We start from the raw sequence: 27,287 nt of genomic DNA on the forward strand, positions 1-27,287 counted from the left end.
AGATATGCTTTGTGACCTTCACGGGTCGAAGCATTGAGGTGAGAGTCCATCTTGCATGCGGTGGCGGATTCCCTATTGGTGTTTTCTCCTTCACCATCACTTCTGCTGGATTTGTGTTATATACACTTTACAAGGACTATTTTGGACACATGAACATTGTTTTTGCACTGGTTCACTTTATTTATAGTTTCAAAGTTTGCATTGTTTACTCATTGTTTTAATTATTTAATTGTTAATTGTTTGCGCCACACTTTTCACTATATTTATGTACTTTGGGAAATTTTTATGAATTTATCCTCAGTGCTGGCTTGCATTCTTTAGTTTATTTATGTTATTTTCCCAGCGCTGAATTTTTCACTTTTTAAATTTTCTTGGGATGTCTGGTGTGAATCGCTTTCTTATGGTCATGCCACAGCATCTCAATTGGGTTGAGGTCAGGACTCTGACTGGGCCACTCCAGGCGTATTTTCTTCTGTTTAAGCCATTCTGTTGTTGATTTACTTCTATGCTTTGGGTCATTGTCCTGTTGTAACACCCATCTTATGTTGAGCTTCAGCTGGCAGACAGATGCTGCAAAATGTCTTGATAAACTTGGAAATTCATTTTTCTTTCGATCATAGCAATCCGTCCATGCCCTGACTCAGCAAAGCAGCCCCAAACCATAATGTCCCCACCACCATACTTCACAGTTGGGATGAGGTTTTGATGTTGGTGTGCTGTGCCTCTTTTTCTCCACACATAGTGTTGTGTGTTTCTTCCAAACAACTCAACTTTGGTTTCATCTGTCCATAGAATATTTTGCCAGTACTGCTTTGGAACATCCAGGTGCTCTTGTGCAAACTGTAAACGTGCAGCAATGTTTTGATTGGACAGCAGTGGCTTTCTCTGTGATATCCTCCCATGAAATCCATTCTTGTTTAGTGTTTTACGTATCGTAGATTCGCTAACTGGGATGTTAGCATATGCCAGAGTCTTTTGTAAGTCTTTAGCTGACACTCTAGGATTCTTCTTCATCTCATTGAGCAGTCTGTGCTGTGCTCTTGCAGTCATCTTTACAGGACGGCCACTCCTAGGGAGAGTAGCAGCAGTGCTGAACTTTCTCCATTTATAGACAATTTGTCTTACCTAGGGCCAAAACAACTAATGGATTATGAAATTAATTGATTACCATTTTCATAATCGATTAATCGGCCAGTAACATAATGGGGTTAAAAAAAAAATGCCCTTTATAGATGCTCAATAAAGTTTAGGTCTGGAGACATGCTTGGCCAGTCCATCACCTTTACCCTCAACTTCTTTAGCAGAGCAGTGGTCATCTTGGAGGTGTGTTTGGGGTCATTATGTTGAAATACTGCCCTGAGGCCCAGTCTCTGAAGGGAGGGGGATCATGCTCTGCTTCAGTATGTTACAGTACACCTTGACATTCATGGTTCCCACAATGAACTGTAGCTCCCCAGTGCCAGCAGAACTCATGCAGCCCCAGACTATAACACTCCCACCACCATGCTTGACTGTAGGCAAGACACACTTGACTTTGTACTCCTCACCTGGTTTTTGCCACACACGCTTGATACCATCTGAACCAAATACATTTATCTTGGTCACATCAGACCACAGGACATGGTTCCAGTAATCCAGTAATCCATGTCCTTAGTCTGCTTGTCTTCAGCAAGCTGTTTGCAGGCATTCTTGTGTTAAAAGAGGCTTCCTTCTGGGATGACTAATTCGATGTAGTGTGCAGCGTATGGTCTGAGCACTGACAGACTGACCCCCCTCCTCCTTAAACCTCTGCAGCAATTCTGGTAGCACTCATATGTCTATTTGCCAAAGACAACCTCTGGATATGATGCTGAGCACTTGCACTCAACTTCTTTGGTCGCCCAACGACCTGTTCTGAGTGAAACCTGTCCTAATAAACCGCTGTATGGTCTTGGCCACTGTGCTTCCGCTCAGTTTCAGGGTCTTGGCAATCTTTATGTAGAGCAACAATTCTTTTTTTCTAGATCCTCAGAGAGTTCTTTGCCATGAGGTGCCATGTTGAACTTCCAGTGACCAGTATGAGAGAGTGAGAGCGATAAGACCAAATTTAACACACTTGCTCCCCATTCACACCTGAAGCCTTGTAACACTAACAAGTCACATGACACCGGGGAGAGAGCAAATTTACACTGTTATACAAGCTGCACACTCACTACTTTACATTGTAGAAAAGTGTTATTTCTTACAAAAATGGGAGGGGTGTACACACTTTTGTGACATACTGTATATATATATATATATATATATATATATATATATTTATTTATTTATACAGTGCATGTGTGTGTGTGTATATATATATATATATATATATATATATATATATATATATATATATATATATATACACATATACAGTATATCTATATATCTTGCTGGTGCACAAGCTAATGGTAAAGCAACTCTCTTGTCTTTAACTATTGACTACTACCATATTTTTCGCTCCATAATACACACCCCCCCAAAAAATATATATATATATATACACACACACACACACACAGTATATATATATATATATATATATATATATATATATACACACATACATACATACCTAGAGAGAGATGTTGTAGAATTGAAAAAAAAATATTACATATACCGTAAAACCTTGGATTGCGAGCATAATTTGTTCCGGAAACATGCTTGTAATCCAAAGCACTCGTATATAAAAGTAAATAATGAGAAATAATAGAAACTCAGATGATTCGTTCCACAACCATTTACTCATAAGTGCTTCAGTTTATAGTCCATATAAAAAGATTGTAACCATAAAATGTTCATCCACAAATGGAAGCCTCCACAAGGGGATTAGAAGCAAAATCCAGCAGGAGCTACAGAGTATAAAAGAGAAGAAAGACACTAAGGGCCAAATCCACAGCACCGCAGCGCAACGTAACTTAAGTGATTTAAGTTACACTGCCGCAAATTTCCTAAGTTAGGTATCGATCCACAACACACTTACCTGGAAATTTGCGGCGGTGTAACTCAAATCCGTCCGGCGCTAGGCGTGCCGAATCTAATGGGGCGAGTCCCATTTAAATTAGGCGCGCTCCCGCTCTGGACGTACTGCGCATGCTCCGTCAGGTAACTTACCCGACGTGCATTGCAAGAGCAAATCGCTACTGTAAATATTACTTTCACTGTCACACAGTAAAAAATTAACCCCTTACAGTAGCGATTATTTTTTCTTTTTGTACTAATGTTCGTTTTTTTAACCCCATTAAGTTACTAAACATCTCAGGCCTGGGTCACGCCTCTGTTTTCAGGTGTTTTTTGCAGAAACACGCTACAGTTCATTTACATGGTTTTCTATGGGACACGTTCACATACATGATTTTTTCAGCTGCTGTGTATTTGGAAAGGGCAAGGATTTTTTTTTAAAAGCAAAACAGTGCTATTTTGTTCTTTTGGTTCAATATACTTCAATGGAGAAGCTACAGAAAAGCATGTAATGCATTTTTGTGGCAATAATCTCCCCAACAACAAATTGGCCAAAAAAAAAAAATATATGCGAATCGCCGCAAATTTTTTTTTCTAAGGTTATTAACCGATTAATCGAAACAATCGGCCAACTAATCGATTATGAAAATAATCGTTAGTTGCAGCCCTAGTCTTTCCGTGGACTGATGAACAGCAAGGCTTTTGAAGATACTTTTATAACCCTTTCCAGCTTTATGCAAGTCAACAATTCTTAATCGTAGGTCTTCTGAGAGCTCTTTTGTGCGAGGCATCATTCACATCAGGCAATGCTTCTTGTGAAAAGCAAACCCAGAACTGGTGTGTTTTTTATAGGGCAGGGCAGCTGTAACCAACACCTTCAATCTCATATCATTGATTGGACTCCAGTTGGCTGTCACCTCACTCCAATTAGCTCTTGGAGATGTCATTAGTCTAGGGGTTCACATACCTTTTCCACCTGCACTGTGAATGTTTTTACATGGTGTGTTCAATAAAAACATGGTAACATTTAATTCCTTGTGTGTTATTAGTTTAAGCAGACTGTGATTGTCTATTGTTGTGACTTAGATGAAGATCAGATCACATTTTATGACCAATTTGTGCAGAAATCCATATCATTTTCAAAAGGGTTCACATACTTTTTATTGCAACTGTACACACACACATATATATATATATATATATATATATATATACACCGGTGTGTGTGTGTATATATATATATTAGGGGTGCACCGATATATCGGTGCCGATACATATCGGCCGAAAATCGTGATTTTGGGGTCATGCCGAAACAGAAATAATCGCCGATATAAAACCACCTCAGAGCCGGACTTAATTACCGTCCGTACGGCTCATTTCCTGTTTCCCCTGCTCTGCCACTGCCAGCGTCGGCGTCGTGACGTCGCAGCCAGTCACTGGTGGTGGGGGGGGGCCCATAGAAGAAGTATGGAGGGATGGATGGCATACACAGTCCGCACTCACCGCTGCTGGTACGAGCTGACCCCGGGCACATTGAGCGGGTGGCTCCCCCGCTCTTGGCCGCCCCGGGCTCGGGAGGAGCCCCGCCAGCCCCCGTAGCTGCCGTCACCCGCACACTGAAGTCGGGGAAGATCCGGATCATCGCGGCGACCGCTGAGCCACTAAACCCGGGCAGATCGCATCCCCTGCCCGGGGAATCCTGCACACCATCCGGCACTGAGACCCGGGAGAGAGACGGGGAGACAGACAGAGAGGAGAGAGACAGAGGGGGAGAGCAGAGAAGAGAAAGAGAGAGAGAGAGGAGCCTCACACCATCCTCCTACTGAGCACTGCCTGCTACTACTGAGCTGCAACTAGTGACTGGGGACTACACACTGCACCGGAGAGAGACTCTATATCTCACATCTCCCCATCTATATACACCTCATCTATATACTATGTGTATACATCTCCCCATCTATATACACCTCATCTATATACAGTATATAGATGAGGTGTATATAGATGGGGAGATGTGTGGTGTGTGTATACACATAGTATATTATATACTATGTGTATACACACCACACATCTCCCCATCTATATACACCTCATCTATATACTATGTGTATACACACCACACATCTCCCCATCTCCTGCAGTACACACAGACATCTAAGATCATTGTGATCTGAATGAACTAATACTCCCACTGCTTGTCAACAGGAGTGGCAGTATTTACTCCAAGTCCACGCATATTCTCACACAAGTATCACAGATTAAAGGGGTTTGTGGTGTTTGTCTCGGTCAGATTGATTACAGGTACTTATATAACACCATTAATTTATGCAATTTATACAATTATTTAAAAAAAAAATTGAAATAGGGGGGAAAAAAAGAAAAGTAATTTTCGGTTTCGGTTTCGGACTGAATTTTTTTTTTATTTCGGTTTCGTTTCGGTTCCAAAATTTCCATTTCGGTGCACCCCTAATATATATATATATATATATATATATATATATATATATATATATATATATATATGTGTGTGTGTGTGTGTATATATATATATATATATATATATATATATATATATATATATATATATATATATATATATATATATATGTTGTTGAAGTAACTTGTTCCTTGTTTTCTTTAAAATCAGTAAAAAAAAAATTCTACTGAGAGGTCTTCCAGATAACAAATTCTAATACAAACTTGATTTTTTTTTATCCGCTCAGTATCGCCATTATATACTGCAGTGTTCATCAGTCCTTTAAGTATCTAATCTCTTTGAAAATGTGACTTCTTTACCTTAAGGCAGTTTCCTGACTGTGACTGAGTTAACCATTTTTATTTTGCTGCAGTTCAGTAATTTAATGTTAGGATAGCCTAAAACTGCAGAAGCCTCATCAAAAATGATGTGTTTAATTGGTTGCCGTGTGTGCCCACCCTTATGTATAACTTTAACTTTTTGCTCAATACTAATTGACTTTCTGTAAAGCTTTTAAAGTCCAGTAAATGTTTTCTTTTTAGGGACTTCCTGCAGGTATATGCCATAATGTGCTAGAATGCACATCATATTTCTCATGTAATGGTACACTTATGGGTGCATCCATCTTCACCTGGTCCTCCTTCCGTGTTCCCTGTCTTCAGCCAATTGAGTGGCCGAAACGATGACGTCACTTTAGCTCATGCGCGAAGGCGTCACTTTGCCACCAGCACAGATCCAGGGCTGCATGCGTGGCTCAGTGTACATGATGACTGACAGGCAGGAGGAAGTATTCATGACAGAAGAGACCAACAGGGTCTCTTCTATCATAAATGTATTGCCTGTCAGCAAGTTTTTAAAACCTGGCTTTACTAACACATTAAGTGGCTTTTTTTTTACATTAGTCTTTCATACACTGACAAGATTGTATAATTTGTTTGCAAAAGCTCTCACTTTATTCCTAATCATGTTAGTTGAATATATTTTTCTAGGTTTCTTTATATTGTAAGTGAATTTGAAGATACAGCCTGTCTTCAATAGATGATGAGTTGTGTTGTGATCCTTATCAACATTATAGAACTGAAGCCATAAGACTGACTCTGTTGCACTGGACCCTACTCCTATGCAGTTACCCAATCAGAGTGTAGTCAGACAGTGCCCCATCTGTGGCCTACATAAACCATCAAGGGGTACTAAACGTCAGGCAGCCCTGAAAGAAGCAAGCCTGATTCTCACCTGAGCAGAGAACCACATTCTAACTCTCTCTGGAATCTACATCCCAGGTGTGGCAAAATTGATAAGCGGACTTCCTAAGGTGTATGCATTTCCCCCAGTGAAGGTTCTACTTAAAGTGTTCTGCAAGATAGAGGAAGAAAGGAGTTTGTGGTTCTTCATGGTTCCCAATTGGCCCAGCAGAATTTGGTACGCAGACATACATAGACTCCTGGTGGACAAGCTTTGGCCTCTTCCAACCACACCAGACCTCCTGCCACAGGGCCCTCTATCCCACCCTGCTTCTCAGTCACTGGCTTTAACAGTATGACACCAGTTGAAACCCATGTCCTAAAGCAGGGTTAGGCAACCTTAAAACGGTGATCTACCTGAACAACACATCTCTCGACCTAATGACTTTTCAGTGTATGTGGTTTTCGTTCAGAAATTACATTCATTTTAAAATTGAATGGTAAAAGAAAATTACATATTTCGAATAACGTTTGTCCAATTATTGAATGTACAGACATTGTCTGAAAAACGATATGTGTATGGCCAGCATAAGACCCATAATAGCAGCATTTGTTTTTTTATTTTTTATCACCTGTCATGATGGTGTTAACAAAACAAAAAATAGCCTTTTATAATAAAAAAAGTAGATAATCACTACTATAAGGGGTTAATTTATTTTGTGAACGTAGTAATAACATATATATATAATATACACTGGGTATTTTAGGTTCCAATGTATCTTTATTGGGGATTTTAATAGAAAGTCTCTGCAACTTGCAGCACAATTACTCGCTATCCCCCAGAGGGCCGCACGATTTTGGTCCTGCCTCATTGTTTGTAACGTATTGCAATGCATACTGAGAAAGTTGTCAGTGGACACAATAATAATCCTCAGCATTGGTACTAGTGTATGCAACAATAACCCCCAGCTTTAGTGTCAGTGAATGGAGAAATGGCCCCCAACAATGGTGTCTGCAATAATAACCCCCAGCATTGGTGTGACAGACACAATAATAATCCCGGGCATTGGTGTAAGTGGATGCAAAAAAATTGCCCAGTGTCAGTGGACACACTAAGGAGTTCACATATATGGGAATTGCATGCGGTTTAAACCACATCCAGCTCGCATGACATGTGAATGTGACCGGCTCTCAATGCAGCCGGATCACACATGTCCAGGGCAAAAAAGGTCCTGTGTGTTTTTGGGACCGGTTCAGCTGTGAATTCAGGCAAAAGTTAGCACCTGAATCGCACCTGAACCATTGAGCAGGAACTGAAAACTGCAGCCGCACTTATGTGTTCCTGGCCAAATACCCTCCAGCATTGGTGTTGGTAAACGCAATAATAGCCCGCATCACTACTGTCAGTACTATTAACTTTGGTGGTCACTGCCAGTGATATAGGACATGTATAACTATGCAAAATTGTTATTATACACTGTAACCAGAATCATTTTATTTGTATGACGGTTCAGAGTTAATTGTCTAAACCAGAGGTAGGCAACTCCCGACACTGGTGCCGCAAGCAGCACACCAAGCCTCTTTTGCTGGCACTTGACTCCCTCCCCATCAGCAGAGCAATGCAGGGAAGTGTCAGTGAGAGACTAATGCATTCCAATTTCAGAATTCCTCATGCCGCACCTGCACTGATGGGGAGGCACTGTGCCCCCACACATTTTAAAAGATGGGAAACATTGGTTCCCTAACATTGCTGTAGCTGTGATCGTCCGCTTTTGTGATGGGGAAGAGATTGGGTGCAGTTCTGTTAGGTGGGGTGGTCCCTGTTTCCAGGAGGAGCGAACTGTCATTGGCCACTGCTAAAGCCAATCACAGTCCTGCTAACCCCATCCACCATCTGGAAGAAGAGGACTTGATTGGTTGCCACTATTAATCTCAGAAAGAAGGGATTTCACGGTGATTGAGAAAACCACAATCAGGTGATAGTTTGTGGAATTACTGTTGAGCTTCTCTGAACTTTGTTGAAATTATTCCTGAACCTTTGCGACACTTACTACTAAACCCCATCACTCTGTGTCCCTTTAAGCCAGAGCCAGTATTCAGCACAATGAAAATCACACCCAACCACTTTTTCTCAGTTGCGGGGGCCCAACTTATAATCCTGCACACAGGACCGCTGCTTTCAGAAAATACCCCTGACCTGAGCTCATCATTGCACATCCATTCCAGCAGGATGAATGTGCCAGGACAGGTAGATGTGTCTTATCTCTGCTTCCTTTCACCACTCTGCATATCACACATATCGTAGATGAGCAGGAGGGTACAGCGGTGGAGCAGATGTGCAGAGAGGTACAGTGGTGGAAGAGATGAGAAGGGGGTTCAGCAGTGGGCCAGATAAGCAGGGGTTTCAGTGTTGGGTCAGATGAGCAGGGGGGTTCAGTGTTGGGCCAGATGAGCAGGGGGCCTCAGTAATAGGGCAGAAAAGCAAGTGGTAGAGCAGTGGGGCGGATGTGAAAAGGGTTGTATTGGTGGGGCAGATGAGCAGGGGCTTACAGTGGTGGGGCAGAAAAGCAGGGGGAACAGTGGTGGGGCAGGAGAGCAGGGGGGTACAGAGGTGAGACAGATCTGCAGGAGGTACATTGGTGGGGCAGATGAGAAAGCAGGTTACAGTGGTGGGGCAGATGATCAGATGGGTTCAGTGTTGGGACATATGAGAAAAGGGGTACATTGATGGGGCAGATGAGCGGAGGGGGGGGGGGTTACAGTGGTGGGACAGAAGAGCAAGGGGTTACAGTGGTGGGACAGAAGAGCAAGGGGGTACAGTGGTGGGGCAGATGTTAAGGGAGGTACAGTGATAGAAGGGATGAGAAGGGGGTTCAGCAGTGGGACAGAAAAGCAGGGGGGTACAGTGATGGGCAGATAAGCAGGGGGTTACAGTGGTGGGACAGATGAGCAAGGGGGTTTCATTGTTGGGCCAGATGAGAAGGGGTTTACAGTGGTGGGAAAGATGAGTAGGGGGAGTTTAGTGTTGGGGGAGAGGAGAAAGGAGGTACATTGGTGGGACAGATGAGCGGAGGGCTACAGTGGTGGGGCAGAGAAGCAGGGGGTACAGAGGTGGGGCAGATGTGCAGAGGAGGAAGGAAGTACATTGGTGGAACACATGAGCAGGGGGTTAGAGTGGTGAGGCAGAAGAGCAGGGGGAACAGAGGTGGGCCAGATGTGCAGGGGGTTACAGTGGTGGGACAGTGATGTGAGGTGTAAAGGGACAGGAATTGAGGCTGATCTGAGGCGTGACAGTGTAGGATGTTAATTTCTCACTACTAAACTAGTTTGTAGTATTTGCTTTATAATATAATATAAAAAAAAATTGTGATTGAGAGTGTGAAGTTGACATTTTTTTGTTATAAAGTCGGCATGCTCAATTTTTTGGAAATCATTTTTCGGCACACTATGCTCAAAAGGTTGCCTACCCCTGGTCTAAACAGAAAGGTTTTAGAAGGATAACACTTGTGCATCTGCATACCTCCCAACTTTTTGAGATGGGAATGAGGGACACCTACTAGCAAAAGTATGTAGGACTAGGACACACCCCCCACCATGCCCCATTAACGGAAAATTATACAAAAAAAGTTAAAACGCACAAGTGCTTTTTTTTTTTACCACTACTATTCTTTTATCGTGGCTTTTAACATTTGCAAATGCAGCAATTTTGAAATTAAATGAAAGGTTTAGCACTGAGAAACACTTTTTGAAAGATAACATTTTTTTTATACAACTATATAGATCAGACCAAAATCAGGGACAAGTTTACTCACCCTTATCCAGCCCTTGGGGCATTATTCCTTAAACTGAGGCCCCATACACATGATAGAATTTATCCGCAGATACGGTTCAGCGGACCGTATCCGCGGATAAATCCTCTCTAAGATTTCAGAGGATTTCAATGCGATGGCGTGTACACACCATCGCATTGAAATCCGCGCTGAAATCCTCTGCCGATGACGTGTCGCGCCGTCGCCGCTATTATGACGCGGCGACGGGCGCGACGCTGTCATATAAGGAATTCCACGCATGCGTCTATTCATTACGGCGCGTGCGGGGAATCCCTTTGGACGGATGGATCCGGTAAGTCTGTACAGACGAGCGGATCCATCCGTTGGAATGGATTCCAGCAGATAGATATTCTGTGCATGTCGACAAATATTTATCTGCTGGAAATCCATTCCAGGGGAGATTTATTTGCGGATAAATATCCGTTGGCGTGTACACACCATAGGATCTATCCGCAGAAACCCATTTGATGGGATTTATCTGCGGATAGATTCTATGGTGTGTATGGGGCCTGATACTAGGCACTATTCTTTCCATTGACACCAAAGACAGAGCACAAAGTTTTAAAGCCAGTGCATGATCATAACAGCCAGATAACTGGAATTTCCAATAGAAGGTCGGCAATAGCAGTCACTGTATTTCTTTATTAAAGAGAATGTTGAGTTTATATAAATAGTTCTATTTTAAATGGGTTTAGCATGACCTGGAGTAGGAATGAGGTATTTTATGTTTTCCCTGCCTAACTATGTACTTTTTTAAGGAATATCTTTGTTTTTTGTAAGCCAACATCAACCCCTTTCCTTTTTAGAGCACGTGTCCTCTACTCCTGCACAGGTGCTGCTTCAATGATAGGAAGACAGATGGTGTTCTTAAGTTACTTTATGAAATTACTGTATATACTCGAGTATAAGCCAAGTTTTTCAGCCCTTTTTTTAGTGCTGAAAATACCCCCCTTGGCTTCTGCTTAAGTCAGTGTACCTGTATTCGTGACAGGTGTCCATTTTTTTAAAAGTCGCGGCTTCCTCCTGGCGTTCCGTTCCGTGATAGGCATTTAAAACTGTGTTCTGCCTAAAAAATGGACGCCTGTCAAGAATGCATGTACTCGGGCACAGTGAGACTGCAATTGGCACAGTGAATACTGTACGGCATAGTGAGACTGCAATGGGCACAGTGAGACTGCAATGGGCACAGTGAGGTATGGCACAGTGAGACTGCAATGGGCACAGTGAGGTATGGCACAGTGAGACTGCAATGGGCACAGTGAGGTATGGCACAGTGAGATTGCAATGGGCACAGTGAGGTATGGCGTGCAAATGGGCATTGTTGACCCTCTTTTCCGCTTACAGTAGCTGCTGCATTCTCACCCTAGGCTTATACTCGAGTCAATTCGTTTTCCCATTTTTTTTGTGGTAAAATTAGGTCCTCGGCTTATACTCTGGTCTGCTTATACTCGAGTATATACGGTAGCCATATTGTACCAGAAGTGAGAATTTAAGAAGAATTCCAGGTACGGTATTTTTTTACATTTGTTCATCTTGGACCAATGTAACTATGTATACCTGGCCAATGCCTCTAGAAGCTGTAAATCAACAGTGATCTACACTTGCTTCTGGGTTCCATGCTGAGCTGCTGGCCTGATGCATTTTCAGCAGACAAGGTCAGACCTTTTGCACTCATGCCATTCAGACAATCCTAAAGTGATGTTCAGGTTCCAGGTACATTGGCCAGATATGGTTTATGCATAGTTACATTAGTCCAAGCTAGACATGTAAACATATACCATACCAGGAATTCAGCTTTAAAGCGTTGTTCTTGACCCCACACTTGTCTAACTACTTTGTGTGTATGTCTATTTCAGGAGATCAGACCTTAAGGATATGGGATGTGAAAGCGCCTGTGTCTAAGCTAGTTATCCCAGCACATCAAGCAGAGATTCTAAGTTGTGATTGGTGCAAATATGATCAGGTAATTTGAATGTATTACATGTCACTTATAGACACAGCTTCCATCTTGTTTGTTTCATTTTAACCTTTCATCAACTTGTTCTTAAGACAGCATGATGCCCTGCTTGTGAGACAAAGGTCCCTTTCTGTTGCCAGCTTGTGATCAACAATAATGTTTTGCTTATCTATATAACCCAATAATATACTTTCATTTACAATGAATTTGTGGTAAATTAAACATAAGAGTAATTTCCACCCACATAACCCTATTTGCATTCATCTCCTTGCATGCAGGTTTCCTTCACCAACTAGCTATGACTAAGCACTGAAGCTACAGTGCGAAACGCGTTAGCCTTTGTCCAATTTTTGCTGTGGCATGTTTATTTTGTGATTGTTTTTAATAAAAGGAAAATTTTTTGGAGTGCGGCTGTCCAAGTTCCCTTCGTATTTTTGCATTACTATTGCATTGCCGGAACCCATGGTTTGGTTTCAGTGAGGAGGCTCCCTGAATACTACTGAGTGGTTATTTTTCTTTCTACGAATCTCTTTAGCACCTTCAATATATCTCAGCAATCATACATCACTGGCACTGCAATAAAAGTAGTGCAGGTATTATGCAAATCTCAGAGGGGTGTAATAGAGGTTGGCATGTCCCAGCTTACTCTGTGCTGGTGTCTGCAACAATTTATCAGATAACTCTGACCTGTGAGAGCAAAAACAGCATTGTACCTGGCTCTGAGAGAAGGATATATTGTTATAGGTTTTATAGAATATATATATATATATATATATATATATATATACACACACACACACAGTGTCTTAAAAAAAGTATTCATACCCCTTGAAATTTTCCACATTTTGTCATGTTACAACCAAAAACGGAAATGTATTTTATTGGGATTTTATGTGATAGACCAACACAAAGTGGCATATAATTGTGAAGTGGAAGAAAAATTATAAATGGTTTTCAAAATTTGTTACTAATAAATAGCTGAAAAGTGTGGCGTGCATTTGTATTCAGCCCTCTTTACTCTGATACCCATAACTAAAATCTGTTGTAACCAAATGCCTTCAGAAGTCACCTAATTTGTATATGGAGTCCACCTGTGTGTTTTTTTAATCTCAGTATAAAGATAGCTGTTCTGTGAAGCCCTCAGAGGTTTGTTAGAGAACATTAGTGAACATTAATGAAGACCAAGGAACACACCAGACAGGTCAGGGATAAAGTTGTGGAGAAGTTTAAAGCAGGGTTAGGTTATAAAAAAAAATATCCCAAGCTTTGAACATCTCACAGTGCACTGTTCAATCTATCATCCGAAAATGGAAAGCATATTGCATGACTGAAAACCTACCAAGACCTGGCCGCCCATCTGACAGGCTGACCAAGGAGAGCATTATTCAGAGAAGCAGTCAAGAGGCCCATGGTAACCCTGGAGGAGCTGCAGAAATCCACAGCTCAGGTGGGAGAATCTGTCCACAGGACAACTTTTTGTCGCGCACTGCACAAATCTGGCCATTATGGAAGAGTGGCAAGAAGTAAGCTATTGTTGAAAGAAATCCATAAGAAATCTTGAGAGAAGAGAGTGTTACTGCTCCGTTCCGGAGTTCAGACTTACTGTTTGTTTCGGTGGCTGGTCCCAAGAAGGGCCCAGCGGTCTCATCGGCCACCATTTCGAGGTGGACCCGACAGATCCTGATCAGGCTTACACCATAAAGGGTCGGGCGCCTCCCTATCACGATGCATTTGACCAGGGCAATGGTGCCTCTTGAGGTTTCTGACATAAAGTGTCTGTTTCCCAGGTGTGTAAGGCGGCGACCTGGTCGCCCGGTCACACCTTCACTAAACTTTACAAGTTGATGTGAGTGCATCTTCGGATGCTTCTTCGGCCACAAAGTTTTGCAGGCGGCTGTTTAGAGTTACAACTCCTCAGTTGAGGAGCTCTGTTTTGGGTTGAAGTTTATTTATTTTATGCTTCCCACCCCTTATTTTGACACTGCTTTGGGAAGACTAAGGCTGTGTCCATCCATGATCGAAAGAGAAAATAGGATTTTATGCTCACCGTAAAATCTCTTTCTCTGAGTTCATGGATGGACACAGCACCCACCCCTCTTTGTCTGTACTGCTTGCTACGAACTGAATTGCTTGGTGCAGGCTGAGGAGATATAGTCAGTGGGACCGCACCCTGGGCAGGGCGGTTCTGCTTTGAAGTTAACACTTCTGCCTAGTCAATCCTAAATATAGATAGGTTAATCCCACGATGTCAAGATTAAGGCTGTGTCCATCCATGAACTCAGAGAAAGAGATTTTACGGTGGGCATAAAATCCTATTTTTTTTTTCACCGATGGGAAAAAAATTGATGGGGCCCACACACGATCGGTTCGTCCGATGAAAACGGTCCATCGGTCCGTTTTCATCAGACGAACCGATCGTGTGTACAGGGCATGATACATTTTTACTACTTTTGGGTCAGTTTTCCTGTCATAATAAAGTAAAATCAGTAGATATCCATTAATAAGGGATAATCCACCTAGGATACACAAAGTAGTTACGATGATATATATGGTTTTACTAACGTGTCAAAGTTGGGTTTAGGCGTTATGGTTTGTTTTAACTGCAAAAGCTTAGGCCTTTACAAATATACTGTAGTCAAAAAAAGACCTGAGTGACTCAGAGGAGGAACACTCCCTCCTCCTTGCAGGGAAAGATATTGTGGGGTAGATCCACAGACAGAGTACGCCAGCGTATCTACTGATACGCCGGCGTACTTTCAAATTACCCGCGTCGTATCTTTAGTTTGAATCCTCAAACCAAGATACGACGGCATCTGGGTTCTATCCGACAGGCGTCTTCGGATCGTAGATGCAATACTTCGGTGTCCGATGGGTGGAGTTCTCGTCGTTTTCCGCTTCGGGTATGCAAATGAGCTATTTCCGTCGATCCACGAACGTACGCGCGGCCGTCGCATTCTCTTACGTCGTCTCTAGTCGGCTTTTTCCGGCGTATAGTTAAAGCTGGTATTTTGCGGCGTATAGTTAGACTTGCCATGTTAAGTATGGCCGTCGTTCCCGCGTCAAAATTTGATTTTTTTTTTTGTTTCGCGTAAGTCGTCCGTGAATCGGGATGGACGTAACTCACGTCTAAGTTAAAAAAATTACGTCCTAGCGACGTCATTTAGCGCAATGCACGGCAGGAAATTTAGAAACGGAGCATGCGCAGTTTATTCGGGGTGGGGACGCGCTTCATTTAAATGAAACCCGCCCCCTAATCGCTCATTTGAATTCCGCCGCCAGAAATACACTACACTACGCCACCGTAACTTACGGTGCAAAATCTTTGAGGATTCAAAAGAACGCCAGGTAAGGTACGGCACGGCACGGCACGGCACGGCGGCATAGCGTATCTCTGATACGCTGTGCCCATCTAATTCTCTGTGGATCTGCCCCTAACACTTTAACACTTTAACTTTAATTAACACAGTCTGCCCAAAAGCAAGTAGGCAATACCTGGTGGGGCTTCCTTATGCCTACCATGCTTTTGCAGGCTCAATGGATGCCTTCAGTAGTACATTTATTTTTTTGGTAAAACATTATATATATATATATATATATATATATATATATATATATATATATATATATACATATATATAAAGTATATATGTGTGTTTTTTTTGTTTTGTTTTTTAAATATAAATGTAACTTTACAAACACAAGTGCTCAAAAAAACATTAGCATTTCTAGTTAATTATCACTTACATTTTTTCTCTATTACGTAATATTATAATATTTTAAGTTTAAAGGCACAGATTTTTTGTAAAAGAACATTCTACTTTGACCTTTACAGCATTGCCTGGTGGGAAATGTTATCATTAAAATTATATAGATTCATTTTTGCTAAAATGTTAGGTGCAAGAAGCAATATTTGCTCTAACAGTTGAGGACCGTTATGTAATAAGAATTTGATATTTAATAAAGTGGAAATGAAGGACTGACGTGCTTCAAATCTTTTGTCTTTTGATTTGTAGGAACCCCCAAGGGCTATGTATATCAATATCTCCACTGTCAAGTCCAGTGGAAGAGATGGAATGGTGTGGAAATGATTAGCATTTACAGCCAATTACCTTCACTAGTGGATTTTATTGGGTCTCACAATGTAATGATTAGTGTATTTTTTTGTAAGCGATCTTAGACCTCGACCTAGAGTTCTCAATTCTCCATATTTTCTGCACTGACCTTCCTGATGTCCACTATCCCTCTATACTGCATTGTAGATGGTTTTAATGTTAAAAATACAATAATTAAGTGCTAAGTAAATAACCATTTTTTTTTCACCAACAAATATACATTATTAGATCAATTTAAAGTATAACTGAAGCAAAACTTTTATTTTTTATTTTTCATTTGGATAGAGTGGAGTGGAATTAGAACACTTGTCAGTTTTTATTGCCGTCTATGCCCTCATTAAGGGGATTCACCCTCTCTTTTTGTCCTGTTCATCATTGTCATTTAAAGTAAAAGAAAAACCCACATTTTGGGTCAAAACCAGAACACTTTTGAGGGATTTCCTCTCGCATCCTGTTTTGGCTATGGGACATGAAGTGAGGGGAAATCTCCCCAATGGGACACAGATGGCAAAAAAATACTGACATTGGTTATAACCCTCCAATAAAGGTTCCTAAAAGCACTTAGATCCAGAAATAAAATCTCAGGAATACCAACGTTTTAAATGCCAGCAATGTCTTGGACACATCAATAATTGTTAGACAGTTGGATATTTATTGAAAGATAAAAGGGATGTGGGATATAAAAAAGCTTGCTTCAATCAAATGTCAGAGGAGTGTGAACACAGTGGGCCGGATTCAGATACATTGCAGTATCTGCCGGCGCAGCGTAACGTATGTCAGATACGGTACGCCGCCGTAACTTAGGGCGCAAGTTCCGTATGCAGAAAGAATTTGCGCCCTTAGTTACGGCGGCGTAACGTATGTGTGGTTGCGTAAGCCCGCCTAATTCAAATGGGGATGATGTGGGCGTGTTTTATGTAAATTCACTGTGACGTGACTCCCACGTATTTGACGTATTTTACGAACGGCGCATCCCAGTGCGCATGCTCGAAATTACGCCGCAAGTCGTCATTGCTTTAGACGTGAACGTTACTTACATACAGCCCTATTCGCAAACGACTTACGCAAACTACGTAAAATTTTCAAAACTCGACGCGGGAACGACGTCCATACTACGCATCATATAGGGGTAACTTTACGCCGGAACAAGCCTAACGTAAACAAAGTAACAAAATGCGCCGGCCGGACGTACGTTTCTGAATCGACATAAATACCTAATTAGCATATTCCTTGCGTTACTATACGGAAGCGCCACCTAGCGGCCAGCGTAAATATGCAGCCTAAGATACGACGGTGTAAGACACTTACGCCAGTCGGATCTTAGGGAAATCTATGCGTAACTGATTCTCTGAATCCGGGCCAGTGACTGACCTGTATGTGCCTGATCACAGTGATGGTGTGGGCTGTGAGACCGGGTGATGTCCGCCCAACAATCGGGAAGAACTGATCTACTGCTATATGACATGTTTTTTTTTATCAGAAAGGTGTTAATTGAAGTGCAAACAATTTCCAGACAGTTCATGTGCACACATTAATAATTATAATGTACAGTTCTCCCATCATTCGGTATAATCACCCTGTCCTCATAACCATCAAGTCTACAATATAGTAGGGCTGGGGAAATTAAAGATTAATTCCTCCATTAATCTTTAAAATTTTTGATCGGTCAAAATTCTTTTGATCGATCAAAAATCTTGACATCACCGGACAGCCTGGACAGTGAGACTTACCCTGCTGGATGCAAGCAAACTGCACCCATTGGATTGAGGTTCCTTTGCATCTGTGGAGCAGGAGGATGCATCAGGTTCCATCAGGGGAAGGAGGCAAAAATAATTATCGTTTTCCTGTCCTAAGCAGTTTTGTGCAGACAATTCTTTGTGTAGCGGCAACATCTGTTCCATGCGAAAGACTGTTCAGTTCTTCAGGGTATATTGTCAATAAAATGCGATCATGTCTGCTTCCAGAAAATGTAAACACTCTGGTATGTCTGTGTGACTGGCTAAAGTGATGTCTACTTGCCTACTATAAAGTGGCTGACAGTCAATATACTAGATAAGTTTTATAATTAAAGTTAAACTAACTTTCTAAGTTTTTCTTAAAGTTTAATAAGAAAAAATTACTTGCGTCAGTTCTACAATTTGAATTTAAAACGTATTTGTGTGAACAGTGAAGTTAAGTCATAGATTGTGGAAACTAACTAGTGTCGGGTGATTGTATATAGTGTATACCACATTTACCACTGACTAATGCAGAGTTGCAATGCAAGGAGATCAGCTAAAAGTTGTTGGATCTGTAAGTGTGTTATAATTAATCGAAATTAGTCGATTAATCGATTAAAAAATAAATCGATTAATCGAACACGAAAATTTTAATCAGTAATAGCCCTACAATATGGTGATACATACATATTGATACCGTGCATCTTGTGTTAGCTATCACTTGCCCATTAAGGTCCACCCGCAGGGCATTGCAATAGTCTGGACATCACCAATTCCCTGGGACTCAGTCCAGGGGTATCTAGCCATGTTGCCCATATTCTTTCGAATCTGCTTGGACTGCCCCTATGTTGATATATGACCAAAGTTTTCCCCATATGTGATATCCATGAGGCTACCGTGGGTGGGGAGATCGATTTCCATCCCATCAATATGAGCTTGCAAGCCTGAAACAGTGCTCTAGAGAATGCTATTCTAGCCATCTCCTCTAGGACAACGTCCTCCAATACCTCTAAGATACAATTAATTGAGTCCAGGGGGACAGTCGTCTGGAACACTCGATTAAATGTCCCAGGCACCATACTTCAGTACTGGTGGAGCTTTGGGCACCTTCAGAGCAGGTGAATGAGATCTCCCTGGTCATCATTTGGTTCTGGTATCAAGCGGTACCGGGCGGCTCAGAGATGTAGCGGTCAGCAATACCGGGCAAAAACGAACAAAATGGTGTGCGAGGATAGGGTGAAAGACAGGATCACCAGCGGGAGCTCCGTGCAGCAGGTCTCATCTGACATGGTTGGGTATGGTGGAGCCAGGACCGGAGGGGCTGGTTTCAAGCTGTAGCCTTTGGGAGAAGCTTCCCGTGTTCGGCTGCTAGCGATGGCATCACTCGCTGCGCCAAACCTGCCGTGGGCGGAAGCCGCTAGTGGAGCACACTGGTCATTGCCATTGGGAAACAAGCTGGAAGCGATGGTCCCGTCACACTGACATGTTTTGCGCACCTGCACTTTGTCAAGTCAGGTGACTTGACCATACTTGACCAAAAATAAACTATATTGCAGCTTGCCATTCATTTGACTTGGCTGCATTAGTTTTATTTTTTGGGGATTTTTTCCACTCTTTATTTACCTGGTGACCTGGTCGATAACACACCTCCGGTATTAGAGAGCCCCCACTCTGGATGAATAAACACAGGGGACACCTTTGGACTGCAGCATTGTCAGTTTAGGGGAGGGGAGTGTACCAGCAGATACACTAACAAATTGGAGCAAAACTCCAGCTAATACGTTATAAGCAGTTACAGCTATCAGTTTTTTTTCCATTTGGGATTTTTCTTACTAGCTGTTATTTTTCAACTTTCTTTAACAGATTAAGCTGTTCAACAAAGGTGGCAATTGGAGGTTTAAGACAAACCATTTACTACTGACAGAGGTTCTTACAATGAACAGCATATATTCATTTATGTAAAATCTTTATCCCCAAAGGAAAAAAGTATTACTGAAATTGTTTAAAAAGTGTTGGCTGGTGTGTGGCTTTAATTTTTTAGTCAAGTCCATCTGAAAAGCACTAGTTCATCTAACACTACCCTCCCCATAGGCTGACAATGTTGCTGTTTCCATTAAACGTTTGAAAAATGTTCAAGATAACCTCATGCACTAGTTCGGAAAAGGGTAATCTAATTTCAGCATTACATTTTTTAAAGTGGAAGTTGAGATATTTATTATCATGTGAAATACAACCAACTGTTTTATTGTTTTCAACTGCCATATAATAAAGCTTCTTTATTGATTTGGAGCTGGAATTCCATATTTCTACATAAGCACCTTCTCCATGGATGACTGCTGCTTGCAATGGTATTAGCTAATAAAATGATTTCAATTGATGGTCAGTTCCTGTTTCATTCCAACCATCAATGCATTCTTGCATTAATGTCAACCTCCTCTATGATATTATTCTTAACCTTATACAGAACAAGATACATCTTGCTGTAATGAGAATCAGTAATGCAGTGTGTTGCAGGATTTATATGGAATAAATGCACCTCATTAACAGAAACTGTTATTAGTAAATTAAAATACAGTATATATGTAGGGCATCCCCGCAAAATATCTTGTGTGCTTTATTGTATCCCTTAAATGTGTTGTTATATGTTAACATTTGTTAAAATTAATAAAACCTAATATAAAAAAAAAGGGTATCTTTCTCTCGAAATTCTGGATTAAACCTTCCAGTCAGCAGTAATATGTAACATTAAAAATGATAATTGAACATTAATTAAAAAAGACTTTGCTACATTAAAATTTGAAATTAACAATTCGTTAATGATATGAATGTGCAGATGATGCATTAAATTATCTTAAAAAAGCTGTCTTGCTGATGAAATTAGAAAGCCTTTTCATGGTTTATCACTGTCATGATTCTATTTATTCCTCCTCACTTACAAGACTGATTTTGGCCTCCCTGTTTTCAAATCAAAGTTGCTCATGCCTGACATTTTCATTTTGTCCTAGTTCGCTATACAACTGTAAGATATTCAGATATTCAGCTCATTACAAACAAGACTTGAAGTAGATCTCATAATTTCAATTCTGTTTTTGTCTATCCGATAATAAGATGAATTGTTGTTGAATTTCTCTGGTTGTCTTAAAACTTTTAATGTTAGCATCTCTAATTTGATCAGAGCTAGCCAATTTGTAGTTTGTGACAGAAATGGATCTTATTTGACGTTGCCTCGCAAGTCTTTCTGAAAGCCAACATGTCCATATCAGCAATGTGTTGCAACCAGCACCTGCGCCACTAATTTCACACTATAGACGTACATGTCAACCCTGATACAGTCATTCATGCGGCATATTCGTAGAATGACTGTAGGTATACAGTGTTCTGTCAGTGGGCAGTGCTTGCTGATTACGCAATATTGATGTAAACGTCAATACGGTATGGCTTGTACAGTAAATGTTTATGTTGGATCTTGTGCTAGCAAGATCCTACGTAAAAAAACATGCATCTATGTGCATAAGCCCTTAAAATATACAGTGGAAATAAAAGTCTACAGACACACTCCTGTTAAAATGTCAGGTTTCTGTGATGTAAAAAAAATGAGACAGAGATTAATAATTTCAGAACTTTTTCCACATTTAATGTAACCTATAAACTGTACAACAATTAAAAAACAAACTGAAATCTTTTAGGGAGGGGGGGGGGGTAAAAATAATAATAAATAAATAATGTGGTTAAAAAGGGTGCACACCCTTTTAAAACTGGGGATGTAGCTGTGTTCAGAATTAAGATATCACATTCAAACTCATGTTAAAAAAAAGTTCAACTGTTCTAGTAGGTCTTTCTTGACATTTTTCTTAGTCACATCCTACAGCAAAAGTGTTATGTACGAACGTACCTGGTATTCAGAGCCTAGTTTGCAGGAGAAGGCCTCTCTTACAGCCCTGGTTTGAGAGTCGCTGAGGTGGGAACAGCAAGCTCAAGAGCGCAGAGAGGTAGGAGTGCCGTTTAGTAGCTGCGGTCAGGCACTGGATGATGATCCTTCAGGGAGGCTGCACTGAGGACACTTGAAGCAGAAATGGTGGATCAGCGGTTCAGGAACTGACTATACTGGAACAACAGCAGCAGGAGCTGGTGAGGCAAGCTGGGTAAGTATAATCAACAGGCAGTAGCGGAGTCAGACAAGCCGGGTCAACCAGGAAAGCAGGGAGCTGATGCGGAAGACTAAGCGTAGTCAAGGTTCAGGCAAGGGGTCTGGCAACAGGTAGGCAGAGCAGGTGAGTGAGGTCAAACAAGCTAGGGGTCAAGGATCGGAGAGGTTCGGGTAGTCAGGTAAGCCAGGTCAGTGCTGGTAACACATAGACAGAAATTCAGGACACTGGTACAGAGCCACATATCAGACAGCACTGTATTGGTGCAGCTACCGGCCTTTTAAAGGCATAACGGCGCCAAGCTGCGTTAACGTGCATTTGCCGCGTGTTGGCGCTCAGGTCTAGATGGCGGCTGTTGCCTATTTTGTTGAGCAGCATGCGTGCGCATGCGCGCACGTCGTGTTCGGGTAACAGGTCCCTGACAAAAAGCCATGGTCCACAGGGTTTCCAAAGCATCAGAGGGATCTCACTGTTAAAAGGTATCATTCAGGAGAAGGGTACAATTTTTTTTAAAACGCATCGGATATACCATGGAACACAGTGAAGACAGTCATCATCAAATGGAGAAAAAATGGCATAACAGTGACATTACCAAGAACTGGATGTCTCTTCAAAATTTATGAAAAGACAAGAAGAAAACTGGTCATGGAGGCTGCGAAGAGGCTTACAGCAACATTAAAGGAGCTGCAGGAATATAGGGAAAGTACTGGCTATGTGGTACATGTGACAACAATCTCCTGTATTCTTTATATGTCGGGGCTATGGGGTAGAGTGGCAAAACGGAAGACTTTTCTTACGAAGAAAAACATCTAAGCCTGGCTAAATTTTGCAAAACCACATTTGAAGTCTCCCAAAATCATGTAGGAAAATGTGTTATGGTTTGATGAAACCAAGGTTGAACTTCCAAACGATATGTTTGGTGCAAAACCCACAGTGAAGCATGGTGGTGGCAGTGTCATGCTTTGGGGCTGTTTTTCTTCAGCTGAAACAGGGGCCTTCGTCAAGGTAGAGGGAATTATGAACAGTTCCAAATACCAGTCAATATTGGCACAAAACCTCCAGGCTTCTGCTAGAAAGCTGAAAATGAAGAGGAACTTCATCTTTCAGCATGAAAGGTGTATACATCCAAATCAACAAAGGAATGTCTTCACCAGAAAAAGATTACAGTTTTTGAATGGCCCAGCCAGAGCTCAGACCTGAATCCGATTGAAAATCTGTACGGTGATCTGAAGATTTGGAGTGTTTTTGCAAATAAGAGTGGGCAACTCATACCCAAAAAGACTGAGTGATGTAATAAAATCAAAAAGTGCTTCAACAAAGTATTAGTGTAAGGGTGTGCACATTAATGCAACCATATTATTTTATTTCTTTATTTTTGCTTCCCTCCACCTGAAAGATTTCAGTTTTGTTGTTCAACTGAGTTGTACAGTTTATAGGTCACATTAAAAGTTCTGAAAAGATTTATCTTTGGCTAATTTTTGTTACACAACAGAAACCTGAAATTTTAAGGGTGTGTGGACTTTTTATATCCACTGTATGTCTTTACAAAATAACAAAAAATAAAAATGTTCAGTACATCTCTGTAATACAGTAATACCTTCACATTTCACATGTACATTTGTCTCTTTAAAAATGCTGCAAGTGCAGAAAAATATCTGTTGGTCCTGCCAGAAATCAGTCAAACTCCTGACTTTCAGTATTGCAACGACAATGTGGCCAATTATATAGTAGCATTTAACACACAGTTGTGAAGATCACTTTCAATAAAATGGAAAATTAATTTTGGCTTTCATTGCCAGAAATGTCAGTTATGTTTTTAAATATGTGATACGTATGTAAAATCCTGTAAAAGGTGCTTAACTTGGGCTAAACTTTATGTGATAAATATGTTTCTCTGTATATTTTTTTATCCTCCCAATTTGAAACCTTAAATGCACTTTCAAGTAAATGCTGCAGACACTGCAGAAGCAAATGCAAATTTACTGCTTAACTCATTTGATATTCAACTCAGAAAACAAAACCATGCGTCCTTCAGTAAGTGCTCCCCTCTGAGAATAATGTCATTTTTTTTAATCAGGACAACTAAAGTCTTCATTAGAGTAGACTAAAGCCTATAATTGTCCCTGAATTAAGCTGTGTACAATAGGCTCAGTCCACAGACATTTGCATATACTATGTCAGCCCAACTTGAAAATACCTCTAACAAATTTCCCTTGTTTTATATTAATTAGTTTGGGTCTCTCATGATTTTTCATTACTGTTTTAATTACATTTGGCCATGTTTCAGGTTATAATAAATGACTTTATGCTGCAGTGACCCTAGGAGAAGATATAAAACAATATTTAAATAGAACCCTCATTACTTTCCTAAAAACAAAGTAAATTTAGAAACATTTTTAAACAACAATCTAACAAGATTTTTTTACCCTTCCCAGCAGGCTTTTGTTTCATTGAAATAATTTTCCCTTTGTATACCCTGCACTCCTCTCATGGAGACCATTGTTAGTAGGTGCAGAGGAATTTGTTTCCTGTTTTAGTTCTAGGAATAATTTCTGGCTTCATGGGGGTGAACTTCCGGCTCAGTTCACCTTGGAGCTGGAGGTGGGAGCAAGTACCTGTCAACACCAGGAATCTGCCCCCCCCCCAAAGGTGTTAAATGAAATGTGGCATCAGAGGGGGAAGGAGGAGACAAGTGGAGTTCCCTTTTTTGGGTGGAGTTCCGCTTTAAGGCCTTAAGGGACAGTTATACACAAAGATTTTTTTAATGTTTATTGGGATTTGCACATTATATTAGCAAATAGAAAATTAGTTCTGAGGCATATACAATCATATAGAAAAGTAAACAATTGGAAATTGGGCATGAGGTGTGGGGGGGGGGGGGGGGTTGGGGGTAGGGAAATCATAATTACCTGTATATCATTAATACAACACAGTGTTTTAGGATGAAACGACAACTTAAACCTTAGAACCTTCAGGAGTGGAAGCAACGTTTGGAGTATTGAATTAGTAATCTCAGAGATTAGCTATAACTCAGAGCCTAGCTATAACAGTGGAGATGAGTAAGATTATTGGATGTGAAAAAGAAAGTCATGAACGTCAAAGAGCTTCCTGAATTTGTGGTTATTGTTCAGGGCGGTAAGAAAGCAGAGGGGTCGGACAAGTTGGATAGTTTTAGGTAGCCTAGGGAGTTTGCAAGATACCGTTTGAGATACCAGTCCATATAGCAAAATAGTTGCATGAGTTCTTTAAAGTCCTTTTGGGTGAACGTGAGTTCTATAAATTTACACCATCTCACAAAGAATTGTGAGGTTGAGCGGAGGTTCACTACAATGGTGTCTAATTTCTCCAGATAAAACTGTGATGAGGGCTTTTTTCACTGCCAGTAGATTGGGCAGTATTGACTTGATCCAATGTGGCATGATAGTCCTGCGGGCAACCAGGAGACATATATGAGTCCAATGTTAAATGTTGAGTGCACCCTTTGCTGATGGTGTGGATAAGGGTGGTTCACATCTGAGCAGGCATATAAGATGATGTTTTGGAATCCGTATTTTAGTGATCTTGTAAATATAGTTCAGCACAGAGTCTCTTGCCTTGGATTGGCAATTGACATTTAATACTGGAAGGTAGCCCCAGTAGTCTCTGCACCTCTCTCCAGCTTATAATTGTATCTCTGATGAGTACACTTGAGGTGAAGTGGTAGTTTGTTAGGATTCGAATGGAGGATAGCTGATAGGGCATGTGTAAAGGTCGAAGCACCCTCAGGTGTGGCATTGGAATGTCTGGATCTTCCAGACAGCCAGTCAAGGCCCTGTCTAAGTAGGCAGAAGAGATTGTAAAAACGCATATTGGGCAGGCATCAGACTTGGGGGAGACACAGTTTTTGCAGCGCAAATGCATGTTTTTTTGCAGTACCATATAAAGGCAGACAATGCCTTGTGGATTTTTTGTACATCAGAGTGTTTCGAAAGAAGAGGTATGGTCTGCATTGGGTAGAGTAGGCGTGCGAATGACACCATTTTAAAAAAGGTGGCATCTCCCAAAGATCGAGAGGGGGAAGGTTGCCCAAGCTTCCAGCTCCTTTACAATATACGAATGCCCAGATATGCGATATTTTGCTTTGCTATGGCAAATGGGGGTACATGTTGCCATTTAAAGCGGAGTTCCGGCCACAATTTCACTTTTTAAATATAAATACCCCTGTAATACACAAGCTTAATGTATTCTAGTAAAGTTAGTCTGTAAACTAAGGTCCATTTGTTAGGTTGTTACAGCATTTAGACACTTTATAAAATAGAAATTGACTGGGGCCATCTTAAGTGTGGGCATCATGAAGCCAGGCTGTATGACTTCCTGGATTTCAGCCTTGCAGATCTCGCACATGCTCAGTGCTGCACAAGCAGTGTAATAGGTTTCAGATCAGGTTTCAGCACCTGTACTGTCCAAGTCACATGATTCTTCTAAAGTGGGGAGTGCACAGACTCCTGGAAAGTTACACCCACTACATTCCCAGGAGTCTGTGCGGTGTATTAAGCACCTAGGTACAGGAAGTGGGAAGATTAACTATTCTGCCTAGCAACAACACTTTGAAAGCATCTAAAAAATCTTTTTTTTTTCTTAAAGGACTAATGACATTTTTTTAAAACTACTGATGTAATGTTATATTTATGGGTGGAACTCCACTTTAACAGACATCCTGGGGTGGAGTGAAAGAACTTCACTTTTGTCAATGTTAATTCAAAAGCCCAAGCACAATCTAAAGATCTTAAAGAGCTCTCTTGAGTCTGTCAAAGTCTGAGAGAGGTCGGTGGAGAACAGCAGTATGTCGTCTGCAAATAGGGCAGATCGAAGTGTTTGGTTGCCTAAAGTGATGCCACTAACACCGT

The 27,287-nt window shown here is 41.1% G+C and overlaps 1 protein-coding gene across 1 annotated transcript in view; it reads left to right on the plus strand.

Annotated features, from left to right (window-relative positions):
* Positions 1-27,287, plus strand: part of PEX7 (peroxisomal biogenesis factor 7) — a 323,869-nt gene that overhangs the window by 114,649 nt on the left and 181,933 nt on the right. The window contains exon 6 of the mRNA XM_040350504.1: positions 12,326-12,432. Within this exon, the coding sequence (XP_040206438.1) occupies positions 12,326-12,432 (107 nt within the window). The remainder of the gene's footprint in view (positions 1-12,325; positions 12,433-27,287) is intronic.

The sequence above is a fragment of the Rana temporaria genome, chromosome 4 (assembly GCF_905171775.1).
Source record: "Rana temporaria chromosome 4, aRanTem1.1, whole genome shotgun sequence".
Lineage (NCBI taxonomy): Eukaryota > Metazoa > Chordata > Amphibia > Anura > Ranidae > Rana > Rana temporaria.